Below are 20,681 nucleotides of genomic sequence, written 5' to 3'. Positions count from 1 at the left end.
CACCAGAGGCTCAGAGCTCAGCGTTCTGCATTTAGATTTGGGGGTCCTGGATGGAATTCGGGGGCCCTCTTAAGAAAAAGAATGCAACATGATGAACTTTTTAAAATTAGGTGCTAGGCTGTGTAAGGAACCCGGGGGGGGGGGGGGGGCGGGCCCTGACATCCTAGCTTTAAAGGCCTCAGGGTAACCCCGCCCCTCCCCCCCCATGTCCTTACATGATGTCTAGAAACTTATCCCACCAAACATGGGTAGGAAACAAGTGGGTTAAAATTAAAACCAATTTTGGCAGTTTTACGTGTTTGATTTTTTAAAGCTATATTCAAGTTATTAAAGTCACAAATTGCAAAGCCCAATTCTTCGTTAAACTTTTAAAAACGCAGCTTGCAAATCTCACCTGTCTGTGCACGAAGCCTGCGGGTGTGCACGGCCACCTTTAAGAGACCTGTGCACTCGAGGATTTAAATATCCCCTGTGGGAGGCACCAGGGCACTGCTTCCCACACTCACGGACTGGGGTGCTGGGGGCCACGCTCGGGGATCCCCAGACAACGCCCTTCTCCTGATCCGGAATGTCCCCACAACCTGGCCGGCCTCCACCAACAGTTTTCCAAACACTAAAGAGAGGAATCCTTGCCCTGCCCACAAACGCCAGCACAACCCGGGCCCCCAGACAGCCCATGGATGTCCCAGGGACCAGAGAGGCTGAAGGCCTGGCCTGAGGTCACGCGGGAGACCCCTGGCAGAGTGGGAACAGCGCTGGAGACCAGACCGCAGCCCACAGCTCGCTTCTCATTCCTTTGCCCTGGGAGACGGACGGGAAAGCCCAGGGACCGAGAAGCTGCCCCATCTCCCCTCTCCGGGCCCTGGACGGGGGTGGGGGGGGTCAGGAACGGGCAACGTGGTTCCAGAGCCGGGGAGGAGGCCCTTCCTGCAGGCCTTTGCACAAGACGCTGTGGCCAGCCCACCTGCTTCCGGCAGGAGAGTGCAGCGACTCCCCTCCCAGCACAGGCTGAGGCGCGGAGCAGGGGCCGCGGGAGCTGCAGGCCGGGACCCTGAGGGCTGGTCCCAGAGGCAGAGCGGGAGGCCGCTTCCTCACGCAAGATCTCAGCACTGGGTTCAAATCCCGCTCCTCCGCCTCAGGGGCTGCCTGACCCAGGCCAGAGCACGGCCTCCTCAGCCACCTGTGAAGTGGGGGTCTTCCCACCACGACTTCATGTGTGTGGGGGGGGGGCAGGGGACAGGACTGAACAGGCTCTCGCTGGCAGCACATGGACATGCTCACGTAACATCTGTGAGCAGGTCCCGTGTCAGGGCCCCGGGGAAGTCCTGTACTGGGCGACCCTCTGAGGGAAACACTATCAACCTGCTGCCTCGGCCCCTCACTGACCTCGTTCCAGGACTCACCCACCACCCAAGACTGAATGCACCCCGGAGGCACCCCGTGCAAGCATCTGTCCTCATCAAAACGTAACCTGCCGGCTTCTGAAAGGGGAGCTGGCTGCCACCTGCCACCTTCTCATTTTAAACAAATGTGTCTAGTGATTCAGAGAGAGTAAGGGAGAGGGAGAGAGAGAGAAACATCAATGATGCGAGAGAACCCTCAATGGAATCGAACTGAGACCTCCTGGGTCATAGGTTGATGCTCGACCACTGAGCCCACTGGCCGGCCGGCGCCCGCCCTCTTCACCAAGGGCCGCACTGACAACCAGGGAAGCGTCAGAGCCCGTCCCGGCTGCACCCAGCAGGGGCAGGACCCTGGCATTGCACACGGCCTCCACGTGTGCCCGGCGCCGGAGTCCGGGAGCATGCTCCATCTGAGGAAGCCAGGCCGAGGCGGGGCTGCTGGCCAGCTCTTCAACCCTCCCCTTATCTTCACTCAAGTGAGAAGTTTCTGGCCCCAGAAGAAGCAGGTGGCTCCTTCCCTCCTCGTGGAGAGCATCCTGTCCTGAAGGCGCCCGGAGAATGACAACGGCTCCAGGAGAGGGGCACCCCGGGGGCACGCAGGGAAAGAGACACGGAGAGAGAAACTCCCCAGCTGCCCGGACCTGCAGCGCCCACCCCAGCTGCCCGTCTCACCGAATGGTGGGCTGGTCTCCGCTCAACTGCTTAAACCTCCGGCGGAGCTGCTCGATCTGGTCCGATGAGACTGCGAAGTAAGAGAAGGAAAGAAAATGAGACAGAAAGACACCGAGGCTGCGGACCTCAGAGCCACCAGAGGGAGGCTGGAGCCACTGCTCTGCCCACCCCCCCCCCCAGCCCTCCTCTTCCATTCATTCTCCTGCCACCTCCCCCTTCCTCCACCCCCCCCCCCATCCCCACAAGCAGATGAGGAAGCCAGGACAGGGCTTCCCATTCTTCCTGGTAACGCAGCTCTGGGGTCCTTAGCTCTGACCCCCGTAGCAATAATACAGCTGTTACTGGCAGCTGCTGGGACAGGGCAGCCGGCCCAGGCTCCCCCGCCTTCTCCAGGCCTCTGAGATCAGACCTTCGGCCGCTCCTGAAGACGGCTCTTTCCTAGCTGAGAAAGGGTCTCTGTGAGTCACATATGAAGAGCAATACATCAGACAGACAAAGGCAACTACCATGTGATTTCACTTCGATGCAGACTCTAAAAAACAAAACACACAAGCAAACAGAAACAGACTCATAGAGAACAGACTGAGGGGTGCCAGATAGGAGGGGAGTTGGGGAGCTGGGTGAAATATAAATTTCCAGGTATAGATACAGCACAGGGAATATCCTATATTATAAAAGCCTAATATGCTAAGTGTCCAGTCGTCGAGTCGGCCGTTCAACCAATCAAAGTGCAACATGTTAATGCTATGCTAAGGCCACTCGACTGCTCGCTATGACGTGCACTGACCACCAGGGGGCAGACAGTCAACCTGTTGACCAGTTGCTATGACATGCACTGACCACCAGGGGGGCAGACCCTCCAACCAGTAGGTTAGCTTGCTGCTGGGGTCTGGCTGATCAGGACTGAACCAGACAGGCTGGACACACCCTGGAGCCTTCTCACAGTCCCTCCCCGGCTAGCCAACCTCCCCCACCCCTCCCCATCCCTTATCAGGCACTGGTGGGGTCCCTTGGCCTGGCCTGCCCCCTCTCGCAATCCGGGACCCCTCAGGGGATGTCCAAGAGCAGGTTCGGGCCCGATCCCGCAGGCCAGGCCAAGGGACCCCACCAGTGCACGAATTCGTGCACCGGGCCTCTAGTAGTCAATAATATTGTAATAACTATGTATGGTGTCAGATGAATACTAGACTTATTAAAGTGATCCTTCTTTTTTTTATATTTTATTGATTTTTTTACAGAGAGGAAGGGAAAGGGATAGAGAGTTAGAAACATCGATGAGAGAGAAACATCGATCAGCTGCCTCCTGTACACCTCCTACTGGGGATGTACCCGAAACCAAGGTACATGCCCTTGACTGGAATCAAACCTGGGACCCTTCAGTCCACAGGCCGATGCTCTATCCTCTGAGCCAAACTGGTCAGGGTGTCAAAGTGATCATTTTCTAAGTTATATTAATGTCTAACCACTACGCTGTATACCTGAATCTAATATAATATTGGAAGTCAACTGGATTAGATATTTTTTAAATCCTTTTTTATGGCCAAGTAGTATTCCGTTGTATACACATACCACGGCTTTTTTATCCACTCATCTACTGATGGACACTTGGGCTGCTTCCAAATCTTGGCCATTGTAAATAACTCTGCAATGAACATAAGGGTGCATATATTCTTTCAAATTAGTGTTCTGGGTTACTCTGGATAAATTCCCAGAAGTGGAATTGCTGGGTCATAAGGCAGTTCCATTTTTAATTTATTGAGGAAACTCCATACTGCTTTCCACAGTGGCTGCACCAGTCTGCATTCCCACCGGCAGTGCACGAGGGTTCCCTTTTCTCCACATCCTCGCCAGCACTTGTTTGTGGGTTTATTGATGATAGTCTGACAACTCACCCAAGTTACTGCACATACTGCTTGTTCGTGTTCACTATGCACATTATTCCTGTTTGAATGGAGGACACTTTATCTATTCTGCTATTGCTGGGCATTTGGATATTCTCCAGATTAGGGCTATTCAAATCCTACAGCCCCAAACATCCTGCACACATCTTCTGGTGAACGGAATTATTCATTTCTGTTGGGTACATACCTAGGAGCGGAATTGCTGGCCGATCACGTATCCAAATGTCCTTGCTAACATACATGTGATATACATGGCCACATTTACTCCAGAAAGGTGGTCAATGCCCCCAGTGGTTACCTAACTAACCTTTCCAAGGATCAGTTTCTACATCTGTAACCTGGGGATACAACCCCCTCCCAGGGTGTCAAGAGGAAGAGAAGCTTAATGTGTGGGCGGGCCCTCAGAATCTGTTGACAGTCCTAATGACTATTTTCTAGCAAACAGAAGCTCCTAGGAAGACTTGAGAATGCTGAGCTGTAGATTTTTTTTTAATCCTCACCCAAGGTAAGTATTTTTATTGACTTTTAAAAAGAGAGGGAGGGACAGGAGGAGAGAGAGAAGCATTGATGTGAGAGAGACATTGATTGGCTGCCTCCCGTACAAGCCCCCACTGGGGATTAAACCCGCAACCTATGTATGTGCCCTGACTGGGAATCAAACCCACAACCTTTTGGTGCACAGGACAACACTCCAACCAACTGAGCCACTCGGCTAGCACGAGTGTAGATTCTTGAAGAGATTCCAGTTTGAGCCAGGGGCCAACAAAAATGAACAGGGTAGATGCCTCTTGAACAAGAGGAGAAAGGCGGTTAAGGGATGGGGAATGCTGAGCGGACAGTGGTGGGGGAGAGCCAATCTCCAGCTCACCCACTATTTTGGACAGTTTTGCGTGCAGTCCCCAGGAGCCAGACCTAAAGGCTTTGAACCCCTGGACATTCTGGTCAAACAGGCAATATGCAAAGCAGGTAAGGGCAGGCTTTGCGTTGGGCAGACTTGGAACTGAGTCCCAGCTCCACCACTTACCAATTGTGTATGTTTTCTAACTATAAGACAGAGGGAAACGTGCTTCTCACTTACAGGGAGGCTCTGAGGACGAAGCGAGAAGGTGCATGTCTGTGTTTAATACTGTGTGTTTCATCAAATAAGCACTCACGTGCGGCCAGAACCTTCATAAAACCTGGAGCCTTACAAGGCCCAGGCTGAGCGGTGGAAGAAACATGGCCCATCAGCCAAAAATGGTGATTTTAAAAAGTAAGTCTCCTGTGCTGAGGTTTTTAAATCTAGGTTACCGGGGAAATCGAAATACGTGGTCCACAGCAGCAGTTATTAAAATTTTCTTTCTTTTCCCTCCCCTCCCCTTGCCCCACCCACCAGATTCCCTATACATTTCTCACCACAGGTCTCCCAAGGAACTGCCAGCACCGGCCCGAACCACCTTCCCCCTCCCTAACCCTCTCTTAAAATGTTAATTGAATTTACTGGGGTGACACTGGTTAACAAAATTAGGTTTGAGGTGCACAATTCTACAACACATCATCTGTATACGATACTGTGAGTTCAGCACCCCAAGTCAAGTCTCCATCCATCACCATTTATCCCCCTACACCTCCCTCCACACTGCTGTCTGTGGCAATCACCACACTGTTGTCTGTGTCCATGAGTTTTTCCTTTTTTTTTTCTTCTTCTCAATCCACCCACCACCATCCCAGCCCCACCCCTAGAGCTGTCAGCCTGCTCTCTCTCTCTGAGTCTGTCACTGTTTTGCTTCTTCGTTCATTTTGTTCATTAGATTCCACATATGAACTGACTGGCTTATTTCACTTAGCATAACCCTGTCCAGGTCATCCATGCTATCACAAAGGGTAAGGTTTCCTTCTTTCAGAGCAGAAATAGAGTCTTAAAAAACCCAATCCAAAAAAAAAAAAAAAAAAAAAAATCAATGAAACCACGAGCTGATTCTTTGAAAAGACAAACAAGATAGACAAACCTTTAACCAGAGTCATCAAGAAAAGAGAGGACCCAAACAAATAACATCAGAAGTGAAAGAGAAATACCAACTACACCAAAGAAATACAAAAGATTGTAAGAAAATATCACAGACAACTATATGCTAACAAATTGGACAACGTGGATGAAATGGGTAAATTCCTAGAAACTTACAGTCTGCCAAAACTGGGTCAGGAAGAATCACAGAATCTGAATAGACAGATTACAACTAGTGAAACTGAAGTAATAATTCAAAAACTCCCCACAAACAAAAGTCCTAGACTGGATGGCTTCACAGGTGAATTTTACTAAACATTCAAAGAAGAACTAACACATATTCTTCTCCAACTATTCCAAAAACTTCAAGGGGAGGGAAGACTTCCAAGCTCATTTTATGAGGCCAGCATTATCCTAATTCTAAAATCAGATAAAGACACTACAAAGAAAGAAAATTATAGGCCAATATTCCTGATGAACATAGATACTAAAATCCTCAATAAAATAAAGAATACTAGATCCAGCAATACAATAATAAGATCATACACCATGACCAAGTAGGATTTATTCCGGGGATGAAAGGGTGGTACAATATCTGCAAATCAATAAACATGATACATCACATAAACAAAATGAAGGCTAAAAACCACATGATCATATCAACAGTTGCAGAAAAAGCATTCAATAAAATCTATCACCCATTTATGATAAAAACTCTCAGCAAAGTGGGAATAGAGGAAACATACCTCAACATAATTAAGGCCACATATGACAAACGCACAGCCTACATCATACTCAATGGACAAAAACTAAAACCTTTTCCCCTAAGAACAGGAACAAGACAAGGATGTCCGCTTTCACCACTCTTATTCAACATAGTACTGGAAGTCCTAGTCATAGCAATCAGACAACGAGAAGAAATAAAAGACATCCAAATTGGGAAGGAAGAAGTAAAACTGTTACAGATGACATGATACTGTATATAGAGAATCCTAAAGATTCCACCAAAAAACTATTAGAACTGATACATTAATTCAGTAAAGTAGCAGGACACAAAACAAATATCCAGAAATTAGTTGCATTTTTATATGCTAATAAAGAACTATCAGAAAAAGTAAGAAAATAATCTCATTCACAATTGCTTCAAAAATAATAAAATACCTGGAATAAATTTAACCAAGGATGTAAAAGATCTGTACTTGGAAAATTAAAAGACACTGAAGAAAGAAACCGAAGAAGATACAAGTGGAAGCATATACCATATTCATGGATAGGAAGAAGGAACAGCATTAAAATGTCTATACTACCCAAAGCAATCTGTAGAGCCAATGCAATTCCTATCAAGATACCAATGACGTACTTCACGGAACTAGAACAACTATTCAAAAAATATATATGGAGTGGGGTTAGGGGGGCTGGGTGAAAAAGGTGACGGGATAAAGAAGTACAGATTGGTAGTTACAAAACAGTCACAGGATGTCCAGTACAGCGCAGGGAATATAGTCAGTAATAGTGTGATGGCTATGTGTGTGTCAGGTGAGTACTAGACTTATGGGGGTCACTTTGTAAGTCACATAAATGTCTAATCACTGTGATGAACATCTGAAACCAATAGAAAACAATATTGACTGTCAACTGCAATTGAAAAAATTTTAAAAATCTATTGTATATTTGATATGGAAATGTGTCGCACATATAGAGTTAAAAACAGCTTGCTACAAAAGCAGCATGTGGGGAAATATATAAATATTTACAAATGTACATAAGTATTGAAAGAAATCTAGATTTGTTTCTCCAAAATAATAGCAATTATCTTAATACTGGGATCAGAGACTTGGCTTGTTTTGCTTTAATTCATCTATATTTTCCAATTTTTTTCTTATACACTATGTATACTTATTAGTTATGTAACAAATATTTTAAGCACACAATATGGCCCCATATAGGACAGCCGACAGATCTCAAAAATATTGTTACTGATGAATCATCCACTAGCTACAGACCATGTTTCAGGCACACATGTTCTTCTTTAGCCCTGTCTGTGAACCTATGACAGACTGTTCCCATTTTACAGAAGGGCAAACTGAGGCTCAGAGGGGATGGGTAACTTGAAAGAGGCAGACCCAGGATCTGAACTCAATTTGTGGCTTTGCTTTATTTTTCTATTTTTTCTGACAGCCCACACTGCCTCCGTCTGGGAGGTCAGAGTAGACTCACTGGTGAAAGATCCCGGGTGTCACCTGAGAAATTATGATTAGAAATTACAGCAGCACATGCTCCTAAACAATGGCTATTAGAGAAGAATTATCTCGAACACATCACGCTAAACGGGAGGCCACACGCGGCACGGTCCCATGTGTATGAAATGTGCAGAGACAAATGCATAGAGAAGGGAGGGAGACCAGCGGTGGCTGGGGAAGGAGAAGCGGGAGTCACTGCTAATATCACCCCGTTTCTTTGGGGGGATGAAATGTTCCACTATTAGGTTGTGGCAATGGGAACACCACACACACGTGCCCGAGTCACAGCCCCGGACGTGGAAGGTCTGCTCTTGCCCTGAAGGGTTCCTGGGAAGGAAACTTTCCGGCTTCCCTGCTCCTCGCTCAGCCCTTTCTCCAGGCCCCCATGAGGTCACAGTTGCCATGGGAACGGGTGACAGAGACACTGCTGCTCTAGTGCCTGGCATGCCAACCTCCTTATCTCAGTGTTAGATTTCCCCTGGGGGAATGCACCCTTCCAGGTGCTGGGGGAGTTTAATGGCCCAATCTTTGATATGGGGGCGGGGGGGGGGGACATCACTTTGTATCCAAAGCGTAAACAAAGGGTTAGAGGCCTGCACCGAGCAACAGGGAGCGACCAGCCACATGTGGCCACTAAGCCCTTGAAAGGTGGCGAGTGCGAGCTGAGATGTGCCCCGGTGTAGACTACACACAGGCTTCCAGACTTGATACAAATGAATGTAAACTGTCTCAATGCTTCTGACAGTGATTATACGTGGAGATTATATTTTAGATAGAATGGGTTAAAATACAGGATTCAAACTCATTTCACTTTTTTATGTGGCTACTACACAACTCAGGAGGGTGGCACCTCGCGCTGTATCTGCTGTGGGCAGTGCCGATCTGTGTGCTTCGGACAGAAACTTAACCCCTCGTAACGAGTCCTGAGGACTGAGACGGGTAGAAGGAAAACAGACAGTCACCCTCTCTGTCTGTTTAGAACAGTGAAAAATAAAGAAATGCTGAGCCTCAGGACACAGGTTAAACAGATCCCGGTACATCCTGAAGACAGAATACTACACGGCTGTAAAAAATGTGTGAATACTGTGAGACACAGAAAAATGTCTGTGTATATCATTATGTGGAAACTTAGGCTACAAGGTCTCACGTATATGAAAGTTCACGTTGATATACAAGTTGTGCTGATTTATAACAAAATAGTAAATTGTTTCCAGATGTTACAATTATAGGACAGTTCTCTCCTCACCCCTAATTTTTATTTATCTGTCCTTTAACTTCCTTACAATTGACAGGGATTACTTGTGTAATCTTATTTAAATGAAAATGTTTAAACCTTGATGAGTATCATAGGACATAAAGTAAGTGTGGATACGGCCGTGTGGACCTGGAACCCACGTACATTGCTTGGTGGGAGGGGGCCTGGTGCGGCCACTGGAAACAGTTCAGAGGTGCTTCGATGAACTAAACATGGATTTACCATACGATCCAGAAATCCCTCTCCTAAGCACATACCCAAGAGAAACAAAAACACATGTCCACACAGGAACCTGAGCGCATGTTCACAGCAGCACTGGTCACACAGCCAAAAGGTAGAAACAACCCTGATGTCCATGAGGGGAGCACAAAACGTAGGCTCTCCACACAATGAATATTATCTGGCCATGAAACGGAATAAAGCACCGACACATGCTACAACACGGATGAACCCGAAACACACTGTGCCAAGTGGAAAAGAAGCCAGACACATGAGGCCAGGCAATCGACAGATGCAGAAAGCAGACAGTGGTTGCCGGGGGCCGGGGTGGGGAGGAGGGAGCAGTGCCTGCTGATAGACACAGAGCTTCCGTCTGGCCCTGGCCTCTCACCTGTAAGGCCATGGGAGCCAGCCTGCAGCCTTCTATGCTAAGGAAGGGGTCATGGGGGTTGGGCGCAGGGGCTGGGTGGGTGGAGGAATTGTATAGACCAGGGAGTCAGAGACCACCCTCAGGGAGGCAGTGGGAGGAGTCTGGAGGCAGAGATGGGCCTGATGTCCTCAGTGAGGTCCAGCCTCTGGAGGAAGAGGAACCCGAGCATCCCCCACATCCAGGATTGGAGTGGGAGGGGGTTAGGAATGCTCGAGCCCTATGCCAGGGGCCCAAGTCTGCTGTAAGGGTCACAGAAAATACCACTTGCTCCCCAGAATCCATGTTGGCTCACAGAGATTTGGGGGGCCTGGTGGACTCCCCTACGGCCCACCTGTGTCCACTTACCCTCCCCATTCATTAAGAGGTATTTACTGAGGGGGGAATACCTAGGGCCAAGCCAGAAAAGCAACTAAATCACAGAACATCCACCCTGAATTAGGAAATTAGACACAGCCGAGGAGACAATCCTATATAATAAAGAGGTAATATGCAAATTGACCGTCACACCATCACAAGATAGCGGCACTTACAGTGGGGGCGAGGCCGGCTGCTCCGCGCCTGCCGCTGGAGTCCCCTCAGCCCCGCCGGAGGCCTCAGGTCCTCCTGCACCCCCCACTGACAGACAGCTCACCCAGCCTCCTCCAACAAGCTGCCCATCCCTCTTCCTCCCTCCCCCAAAGCTGAAGCCTGACTCTGGTGTCCAACAAATTGGAAGTTATAACTCATGTCGTTGAGAGTATCTTCCATTCCTCAGCCGGGGCCAGATGCTCCGCGCGCCTGCCGCCGGAGTCCCCTCAGCCCTGCTGGGGGCCTTGGGTCCTCCTGCACCCCCATTGACTGAGGCTCAGGCAAACAGGCCCAGCTGAGGCACAGGCAAGCTTCAGATGGCAGCTGCCCAGCTGCCCAGCTTCCCAGGGCCAGCCGAGGTGCAGATGCAGAAAGCAGACAGTGGGGGGCAGCAAGCCTCGGATGGCAGCTGCCCAGGGCTGCCTGAGGCTCAGGTAACCATGGCCGGCTGAGGCTTGCGCTGCCAGCAGTGGCAGCAGCAGAGGTGTGATCGGGGCGTCGCCTTCCCCTGATCGCCTGGGTTGCCTCCCATCCCTGAGGGCTCCCGGACTGTGAGAGGGGGAAGGCCAGGCTGAGGGACCCCCCTCCAGTGAATGAATTTTCATGCACTGGGCCTCTAGGAAGGACAGAGGACACCTAGAGAACACCGCTTGCCAGCCGTTCCCTGCCTGGAACCACCACCGTGCCCCGGCAGTGAGTGGCGCAGCACCTCCCGGCAGGCTCCCAGACATCTGTGGGGAGTGCGTGCCACCACGGTGAGCTCCACACCAGGCCACCTCACCAGCCTGCTGGGACCCAGTGTCCTAGGATCTGGCTCCAAGACCCTACCGTGAGTGCGAGCCAGGAAAAACCCTGTGCCCCACCCCCACCCCAGAACCAGGCTTCTAGCCTGACCTGGAGCCACCCAGCACCAGCTCCACCCCCAGCCCTGGGACCTGCTGCCAGGGTGACCCAGAGCAACCCAGAGCATGCCCCAGTCCAGGCCACAGGGGAGCTCTGACTGTGCAACCCAGAGCAACCAGGACCCGCTCCAGCATGGCCCCAGGACAGTCCTGCCAGGGCCTCTCGGAGCAACCCAACGCACACCTCACCCCGCACAGGGCAGCTCGGACTGAACGACCCAGGGCAACCCGCCCCTGTTCCACACGGAGGAGGGGCGAACTGGAGCAACACACTGCATGTCTCACTCCGGGCTACAGGAAAGTGGGGACTGTGCGACCCAGAGCAAGCCACGCCCACTCCACCGAGCCCAGGGTTTTGCTGCCAGGGCAACTAGGAGTAACCCAGTGCGCGCCCCACTTGGGCCACAGGGGAGCTCTGACTATGCAACCCAGAGCAACTCTCCAACGCTTCTCCCCGGCCCCTGGAACAGTTGCAGGGGCTACCGGAGCAACCCAGCACACGCCTCACTCGGGCCATAGGAAAGCGCTGCCAGGGTGATCTGGAGCAAGCCAGTGTGCCCAGCCAGGGGCCACAGGACCATGGTGCAAGTGTGCTGCCAGAGGGACCTAGGGTGCCACCCTGCCACGGGTGCCAGGGCCACACAGCAAATTGCATGCCATAGGGTTCTGGGTCCTCACAGGGAGTTGCACATCAGAGGAACTGTGCACATGCTCCCACCACCCCAAGCATCTGAAGCAGACAACTGAGGGACCAGATCCGTGGGAGAAGGGGATACAACTCAGAGCAGAGATAGTAAAGGTGTGACACTCGAGGCAGACCCAGCCTCTGGGCTAATTATTTCCAGACCATTGCCCTGATAGGGTCTTCAACCTCTCAAACCCCAAGCAGGCTGCCCAGAGCCAGAAAGAGACAACAAAAATGGGGAGACAAAGAAACAACCCCTAAGGAACTGAAAAGGATGAATTGCCAGGAAAGGAACTAAATGAAACAGAGGCATGCAATATGTCAGAAAAAGAATTCAGAGTAAGAGTCATATGTTCATAAACCAAAAGGATGAGAAAATCAACTTATGTGGGAATCAAGAGAAAATAAAAAATGATATAGCTACAATAAAAAACACCATGGAAGGTTTCAACAGTAGACTAGAAGAAGCAGAGGACTGAATTAGTAAATTAGATGATAGGGCAGAAAAACATACCCAACCTAAACAGCAATTGGAGAAAAAAATTAGAACCCAGTAGGAGAGAGTAAGGGAGCTTTGGGACAACATGAAATGAAGTAACATATATATAACAGGGGTGCCAGAAGGGCAAGAAGAGAATCAAGGATTAGAAAACCTATTTGAAGAAATCATGACAGAAAACTTCCCTGATTTTTTTGGGGGGGAGGGTCCCCATGGGCACAGAGAGTCCCAAACAAGATGAGCCCAAAAAGACCCACACCAAGACACATTGTAATTACAATGACAAATGTTAATGACAAAGAGAGAATCTTAAAGGCTACAAGCGAGAGACACAGAGTTACCTACAAAGGATCTCCCATTAGATTATCAAATGATTTCTCAACAGAAACACATCAGGCCCGAAGGGAATGGAATGAAGTATACAAAGTGATGCAAAGCAAGGGACTGAGTCCAAGAATACTCTATCCCAGTGGTTGGCAAACTGCAGCTTGCAAGCCACATGCAGCTCTTTGGCCCCTTGAGTGTGGCTCTTCCACAAAATACCACGGCCTGGGCGAGTCTATTTTGAAGAAGTGGCATTAGAAGAAGTTTAAAAAAATTTGGCTCTCAAAATAAATTTCAATCATTGTACTGTTGATATTTGGCTCTGGTGACTAATGAGTTTGCCGACCACTGCTCTATCCAGCAAGGCTATCATTTAAAATTGAAGGGGAAATCAGGAGCTTCGCAGACAAAAACCAGCTAAGGGAGTTTATCACTACCAAGCCAGCAGTGCAAGAAATGCTAAAGAGAAGAAGTAGAAGAGGAAGAAGGAACACAGGCATAAAGAATAAAAATGGCTACAAACAAGTACCTATCAATAATAACATTAAATGTAAATGGACTAAATGCTCCAATCAAAAGACATCGAGTGGCTGAATGGATCAGAAAACATGACCCATATATATGTTGTCTACAAGAGACCCACCTCAGAACAAGGGACTCACACAGACTGAAAGTGAAGGGATGGAAAAATATTTTTAGGCAAATGGAAATGAAAAAAAAAAAATCTGGGGTAGCAATACTTATTTCTGACAAAATAGACCTCAAAGTGAAGGCCATAACAATAGATAAGGAAGGCCACTACATAATACTAAAGGGAGCGATACATATAACTCTGGTAAACATATATGCAGCCAATGCAGGAGCACCCAAATACATAACAAAACTTCTGGAAGATATAAAGGGAGAGATCAACAGCAATACAATCATAGTAGGGGATTTTAATAACCCATTGACATCACTGGATAAATCCTCTAGACAAAAAATCAGCAAAAAAAAATCAATCCTAAATGACTCACTAGATCAGATGAACTTAATTGACATCTTCAGAACATTTCACCCCAAAACTACAGAATATACATTCTTCTCAAGTGCACATGGAACATTTTCAAAGATAGACCACATATTGGGACACAGGCAAAGTCTCTTCAAATTCAAGAAGACTGAAATTATATCAACCATCTTCTCAGATCACAATGGCATAATATTAGAAATAAACTACAATAAAAACAATAAAAAAATTTAAACACTTGGAGGCAAAATAGCATGTTATTAAACTACTAGTGGCCTGGTGCATGAAATTCGTGCACATTAAAAGGGGATTAGAGGAAATAATTTAATATTGCTATTTGCCCTTTCTCTATAATAGAAGTGTCAGAGATGAAAGAAAATTAGTAAAATGTATATGAAAACCTTCCTCCTGTCAGAGTCTGGGGCACACCATGGGACCCAGAGTCAAGTTCTCACCCACCCACATGCGCCTTAAAATTGGGTGAGACCCAGACCTGGCTGACCCCTCCCCATTGGGATAGATCCAGGCCTGGCTAGTCCCACCCTTGTCAAGCCCCGCCGGCAGGGAACGTAGCCTCAGGTCCCCTGGCCCAGCACCAGGATGGGGGGCATGGCCTGAGGTGCCCCAGCCCAGACCGGGGTGGGGGGGTGTGTGCCTTGAGGTCCCCTGTCAAGCCCAGCCAGGTGTGGGATATGGCCTGAGATCCCCTGTTAAGCCCTGCTGGGTGGGGGGCATGGCCTGAGGTCCCCCGTTAAGCCCCGCCAGTTGGGGGGGCACAGCCTCAGGTCCCCCAGCCTGGCACCGGGAGGGGGAACAGCCTCAGGTCCCCTGTCAAGCCCCACCAGGCAGGGGGGCACAGTCTCAGGTCCCCTGGCTTGGTGCTGGGGCGGGGGGTGCGGCCTGAGGTCCTCCAGCCTGGTGCTGAGGTCGGGGGCTCAGCCTGAAGTCCCCTGTCAAGCCCCACCTGGTGGGGAGCGTGGCCTGAGGTCCCCCGGCCTGGTGCTGGGGCGGGGGGAGCCGCCTGAGGTCCCCTAGCCCAGCACCAGGATGGGAAGTGCACCTTGAGGTCCCCTGTCAAGCCCCACCTGGTGGGGGGGGCGTGGCCTGAGATCCCCTGTCAAGCCCCACGGGGGTGGGGGAGGGCGTACCCTCAGGTTCCTGCAGATTGCTTGTTAAGGCTCCTTATGGGAACTTGGCCTCAGTTGTGGGTGCAGCCATCTTTGTGATGGAGTGATGGTTAATTAGCATATTCCCTCTTTATTAGATAGGATTGTTGGGTTACTGAAGAGATCAAAGAAGAAATAAAAAACATCCTGGAAACGAGTGATAATGAAAACACAACAATTCAAAATCTATGGGACACAGTGAAAGCAGTCCTGAAAGGGAAGTTCAGAGCATAACTCAAAAAAAAATAAGAAAAACTGCTAATAAATTATCTAACTCTATAACTTAAAGAATTAGAAAGAGAGTAACAAGAAAAGCCCAGAGGGAAGGAAATAATAAAAATCAGAGTGGAAATAAATGACATAGAGACAAAAAAAAAAAATACAAAAGATCAATGAAACGAAGCTCTGGTTCTTTGAAAGGATAAACAAGATTAATGAACCTTTAGCCAGGCTCACCAAGAAGCAAAGAGAGAGGACCCAAATAAACAAAATCAACAATGAAAGAGGTGAAATAACAACGGGCCCCACAGAAACACAAAGGATTATAAAAAAAAATACTATGAACAACTCTATTCCAACAAACTGGACAACCTGGAGGAAATGGACATATTCCTAGAAAAATATAACATTCCAAAACTCAATCAGGAAGAATCTAAACATCTCAATAGGCCAATAACTATGGAAGAAATTGAAGCAGTCATCAAAAAGCTTCCAGCAAAGAAAAGCCCAGGGCCAGATGGCTTCACAGGAGAGTTTTACCAAACATTCAAGGAAGAACTAAAACCTATCCTCCTCAGACTATTCCAAAAAGTTCAAGAGGAAGGAACACTTTCAAGCTCTTTCTATGAAGCCAGCATCATCCTAATCCCTAAACCAGATAAAGATACTACAATGAAAGAATTATAGGCCAATATCTCTGATGAACATAAATGCTAAAATCCTCAACAAAATCCTAGCAAATTTGACCCAGCATTACATTAGAGAGATCATACACCATGACCAAGTGGGATTTATTCCAGGGATGCCAGGCTGGTACAATATCCACAAATCAATAAATGTGATACATCACATAAACAAACAGATAAAAATCACATAATCATATCAATTGATGCAGAAAAAGCATTTGACAAAACCCAACACCCTTTCTTGATAAAAATTCTCAGTAAAGTGGGAATAAGAACATAATAAAAGCCTTATATGACAAACCTACAGTCAACATTATACTCAAAGAGCAAAAAGTAAAACCATTTCCCCTAAGAACAGGAACAAGACAGGGATACCCACTCTCACCAATCCTATTCAACATAGTACTGGAAGTGCTAGCCACAGCGGTCAGACAAGAAGAAATAAAAGGCATTCAAACTGGAAAAGAAGAAGTAAAACTGTCATTATTGGCAGATGACATGATACTGTACTTAGAAAACCCTAAAGACTCCATCAAAAAACTACTAGCAGGATACAAAATTAACACCCAGAAATCTATGGCTTTTTTATACACCAATAATGAGCTCACAGAAAGAGAAACAAAACAAAACAAAAAATCCCATTTACCAAAAAAATTAAGATACCTAGTGATAAACTTAACTAAAGAGGTAAAGTACTTGTACTCGGAAAACTACAGGACATTGGAAAAAGATAGAGGAAGAAATAAACAAATGGAAGACTATACCCGTGTTCATGGATTGGTAGAATCAACATCATTAAAGTGTCCATATTACCCAAAGCAATTTATCGATTCAATGCAATCCCCATTAAAATACCAACTGCATATTTCACAGACCTAGAACAAACTCTCCAAAAATTCATCTGGAATAAAAAAGACCCCAAATAGCCACAGCCATCTTGAGAAAGAAGAACAAAGTTGGAGGGATCACAATATTGCAAAGCCATTGTTCTCAAAACTGCCTGGTACTGACACAAGAACAGACATATAGACCAATGGAACAGAACAGAGAACCCAGAAATCTACCCAAGCCATTATACTCAATTAATATTTGACAAAGGAGGCAAGAACATATAATGGAGTCAAGACAGTCTCTTCAATAAATGGTGTTGGGAAAATTGGACAGATACATGCAAAAAAAATTGAAACTAGACCACCAACTTACACCATACACAAAAATAAACTCAAAATGGATAAAGGACTTTAACGTAAGATGGGAAACCATAAAAATCTTAGAAGAATCCATAGGCAGCAAAATATCAGACATATGTCGTAGCAAATATCTTTACCGATACAGCTCCTAGGGCAATGGAGAATAAGGAGAAAATAAACAAATGGGACTACATCAAAATAAAAACCTCTGCACAGCAAAAGAAACCATCAGCAAAACAACAAGAAAGCCCACTGCATGGGAGAACATATTTGCCAATGTTATATCTGATAAGGGCCTAATCTCCAAAATTTATAGGGAACTCACACATCTTAACAAAAGGAAGATAAACAATCCAATCAAAAAATGGGCAAAGGACCTAAACAGACACTTTTCAAAAGTGGACATACAAAAGGCCAAGAGACATATGAAAACATGCTCAAAGTCACTAATCATCAGAGAGATGCAAATCAAAATGACAATGCGGTACCATCTCACACCTGTCAGAATGGCTATCACCAACAAATCAACAAAGGACAAGTGCTGGCGAGGATGCAGAGAAAAAGGAACCCTGGTGCACTGCTGGTGGGAATGCAGACTGGTGCAGCCACTGTGGAGAACAGTATGGAGTTTCCTCAAAAAACTAAAAATGGAACTCCCATTTGACCCAGTAATACCACTTTTAGGAATATATCCCAAGAAATCAGAAACACCAATCAGAAAGGACATATGCCCCCCTATGTTCATAGCAGCACAATTTACAATAGCTAAGATTTGGAAACAGCCTAAGTGCCCACCAGCAGATGAATGGATTAAAAAGCTGTGGTACATCTACACAATGGAATACTATGCTGCTGTAAAAAAGAAAGAACTCTCACCATTTGCAACAGCATGGATGGAATTGGAGAGCATTATGCTAAGTGAAATAAGCCAGTCGGAGAAAGAAAAATATTACATGATCTCACTCATTTGTGTATTATAATGAACAACAGAAACTGATGAACAAAGATAGAGACATAGAAGCATCGAACAGACCATCAAACCTCAGAGGGAAGGCAGGGGAGGGTGGGGATAAGAGATCAACCAAAGGACTTGTATGCATGCATATAAGCCTAACCAATGGACACAGACAACAGGGGGTGAGGGCATGTGCTGGGGGATGGGGTGGCCACGGAGAGGTCAATGGGGGGAAAGGAGACATATGTAATACTTCATGTAACTAGAGGCCAATGCATGAAATTCGTGCAAGGGTAGGCCTTCACAGCCCCGGCTGCCTCGCAGCCCTGCAACCCCGCCCCCTGCCCACTTGTCGTTCCGGAAGGTCGTTCTGCTGTCCGGTCTAATTAGCATATTAGCTCTTTATTATATAGGATACTAAACAATAAAGAATTTTTAAAAATAAAAAAAATAAACTGCTTTAAATAAAAAAAAGTAGAAGAGACATTTACTGAGCGCCTCTGATCTGCCAGGCTCCTCCTAGATGCTGGGTTGCAGTCGTGAAGGTGCGCGTACCTGGCCGCGACCCAGGATAACAACTGCAGAGTCAGCTTGCCAGGAGCACCCAGGTTGCAATGGGGCTTCCAGTCCATGGGCTGGGTGGGAGACGATGCCCGATGGGGGCCAGGGCTCACAGAGGCAGAGTGGGGAGTGCTGAGGGAGCCCTAATTCTTCAGCAGGGGTGGAAGGCAGGTGGGGAACAGGGGGCGGGGGCAGGGGCACAGGCTGGGCTAAGGCATTTAGATTTCACCCTGAGTTTATGGAGGATGCTAAGGCAGGGAACAAGATTCCATGTGTCTGGGGGCAGAATGGAGGGTAGATGCACATGATGGGGCTGCAAACCCGGGAGATGGGCAGGTGGAGCAGTCCAGGTGCTGGGGTGGGGGTGAGAGTGGGGGGATGGTGGAGTGGGGGGATGGTGGAGAGAGCAATGGCGTCTAAGAGCATGCGCCTGCTCTCTCCAGGGGTGCCCAGGTGCCACCCTGCTCCCCCAGCAGCGCCAGCCTGCATGCGGGCCCTGGGACACCAAGGGCATCCCTGGGAGGTCTCAGCGGCTTTCAGGGCCCCCAAAGCTCTCCTGCTGCGAGTGTCCAGACAGACTGGTCAGGACTCGGCCCAGAAAGGGCTGAAGTCCGGAGTACAGAGGCAAGGCAGGCCAGACAGAGAGGTGAGCCCACGCCCCTGCCCAGAGCTGCTGTTGGCTCCCCAGCGCCCGTCCTACTCCGCTGTCTCCTGGGCCGCCGCCCCTCCTCCGCAGACGCGGTAATAATAGCGCCGCCTTCAGGAAGCTGCTCCCCCGTGAAAAACAACCAAGAGCACATCACAGGACGCACAGTCACCAAAATGTGGAAACACCCAACGTCCGTCAACTGGTGAAGGGTCCCAAAACGTGGTCCCTCCGTGCACTGGAATGATCCCCCGCCCCCCAAATACGCAGTAATGACACGTCACAACATGCATGAACCTGGAAAACATGCTAAGAGAAAGAAGCCAGTCACCAAAGTCCACGATTCTATGCTCCCCTTTATGTGAAATGTCCGGCATAAACTAGCACATGGAGACACAAAGTGGTGCCAGGGGCTGCGGTTTGGGGGATTAGAGTGACTGCCAACGGGCATGAAGTTTCTTTCTGGGGCGATGAAGACGTTCTGGAAATACTGGTAATGTTTGCACAACACTTCGAAGGCACTCAATGCCATCGCCTTCGATGCTTTAAAGTGGCGAAGACGGTACATTTGATGTTACGTGAATTTTGCCCCAATTTTACAGCAAACCACCGGCACACTTGTCACTGGACTGGCAGGGGCCCGAGACACGGGCGCTGCCCCGAGAGTGGTCTTTATGCCCGTAAAGCACGAGTCCCTGGTGCCTCTGAGGCTCTTCGGTGGCTCCATGCTCGGGAGGGAAGAGGCAGCTTGCTGTGTGCCGCCGGGGCTACAGCCAAAGCAGTGACAGCCTGGGCCTCCCAGCCCGGCGGGACTGCCCTTGCAGGGGGACCCGGCTCCTCTCCTTCACCTGCCTCCCCCTGGAAGCCACGTGCCCAATGTGTACACGTTACAGACCACGCCTTGCTGCCGGGATTCTACAATGAACCGAAGAGGACCTGGTGCGCTTGGCCTTGAGAGGGAGGTTATCAAACCCAGTTCTGTTCCACAGCAGAAGCAGCACCTAGAAGATGGCTGGCTGCTGGCTTTGATCCCGCACCCTCACACCATCTAATGCGCACTCCAACCCGCTCTGTAAGTGCGCAAGCCCAGGCACTCCTGGTGGGAGCGGCCGGGCCCACTGCAGTGCGGTGTCAGCATCGATTTTAATCTCGGGCCCTGCTGGTCTCG

General features: G+C 48.4%; 1 protein-coding gene across 1 annotated transcript in view; it reads right to left on the bottom strand.

The window, feature by feature from the left end:
• TESC (tescalcin) overlaps positions 1 to 20,681 on the bottom strand; it is a 51,197-nt gene that overhangs the window by 19,118 nt on the left and 11,398 nt on the right. Inside the window, exon 2 of the mRNA XM_080649605.1 lies at positions 2,076 to 2,145. Coding sequence (XP_080505731.1) covers positions 2,076 to 2,145 — 70 coding nt within the window. The remainder of the gene's footprint in view (positions 1 to 2,075; positions 2,146 to 20,681) is intronic.

The sequence above is a fragment of the Plecotus auritus genome (assembly GCF_963455305.1).
Source record: "Plecotus auritus genome assembly, chromosome: 13".
Classification (NCBI taxonomy): domain Eukaryota; kingdom Metazoa; phylum Chordata; class Mammalia; order Chiroptera; family Vespertilionidae; genus Plecotus; species Plecotus auritus.
The sequence above is the reverse complement of the archived record's forward strand: the minus strand, read 5'-3'. Positions and strand labels throughout refer to the sequence as shown.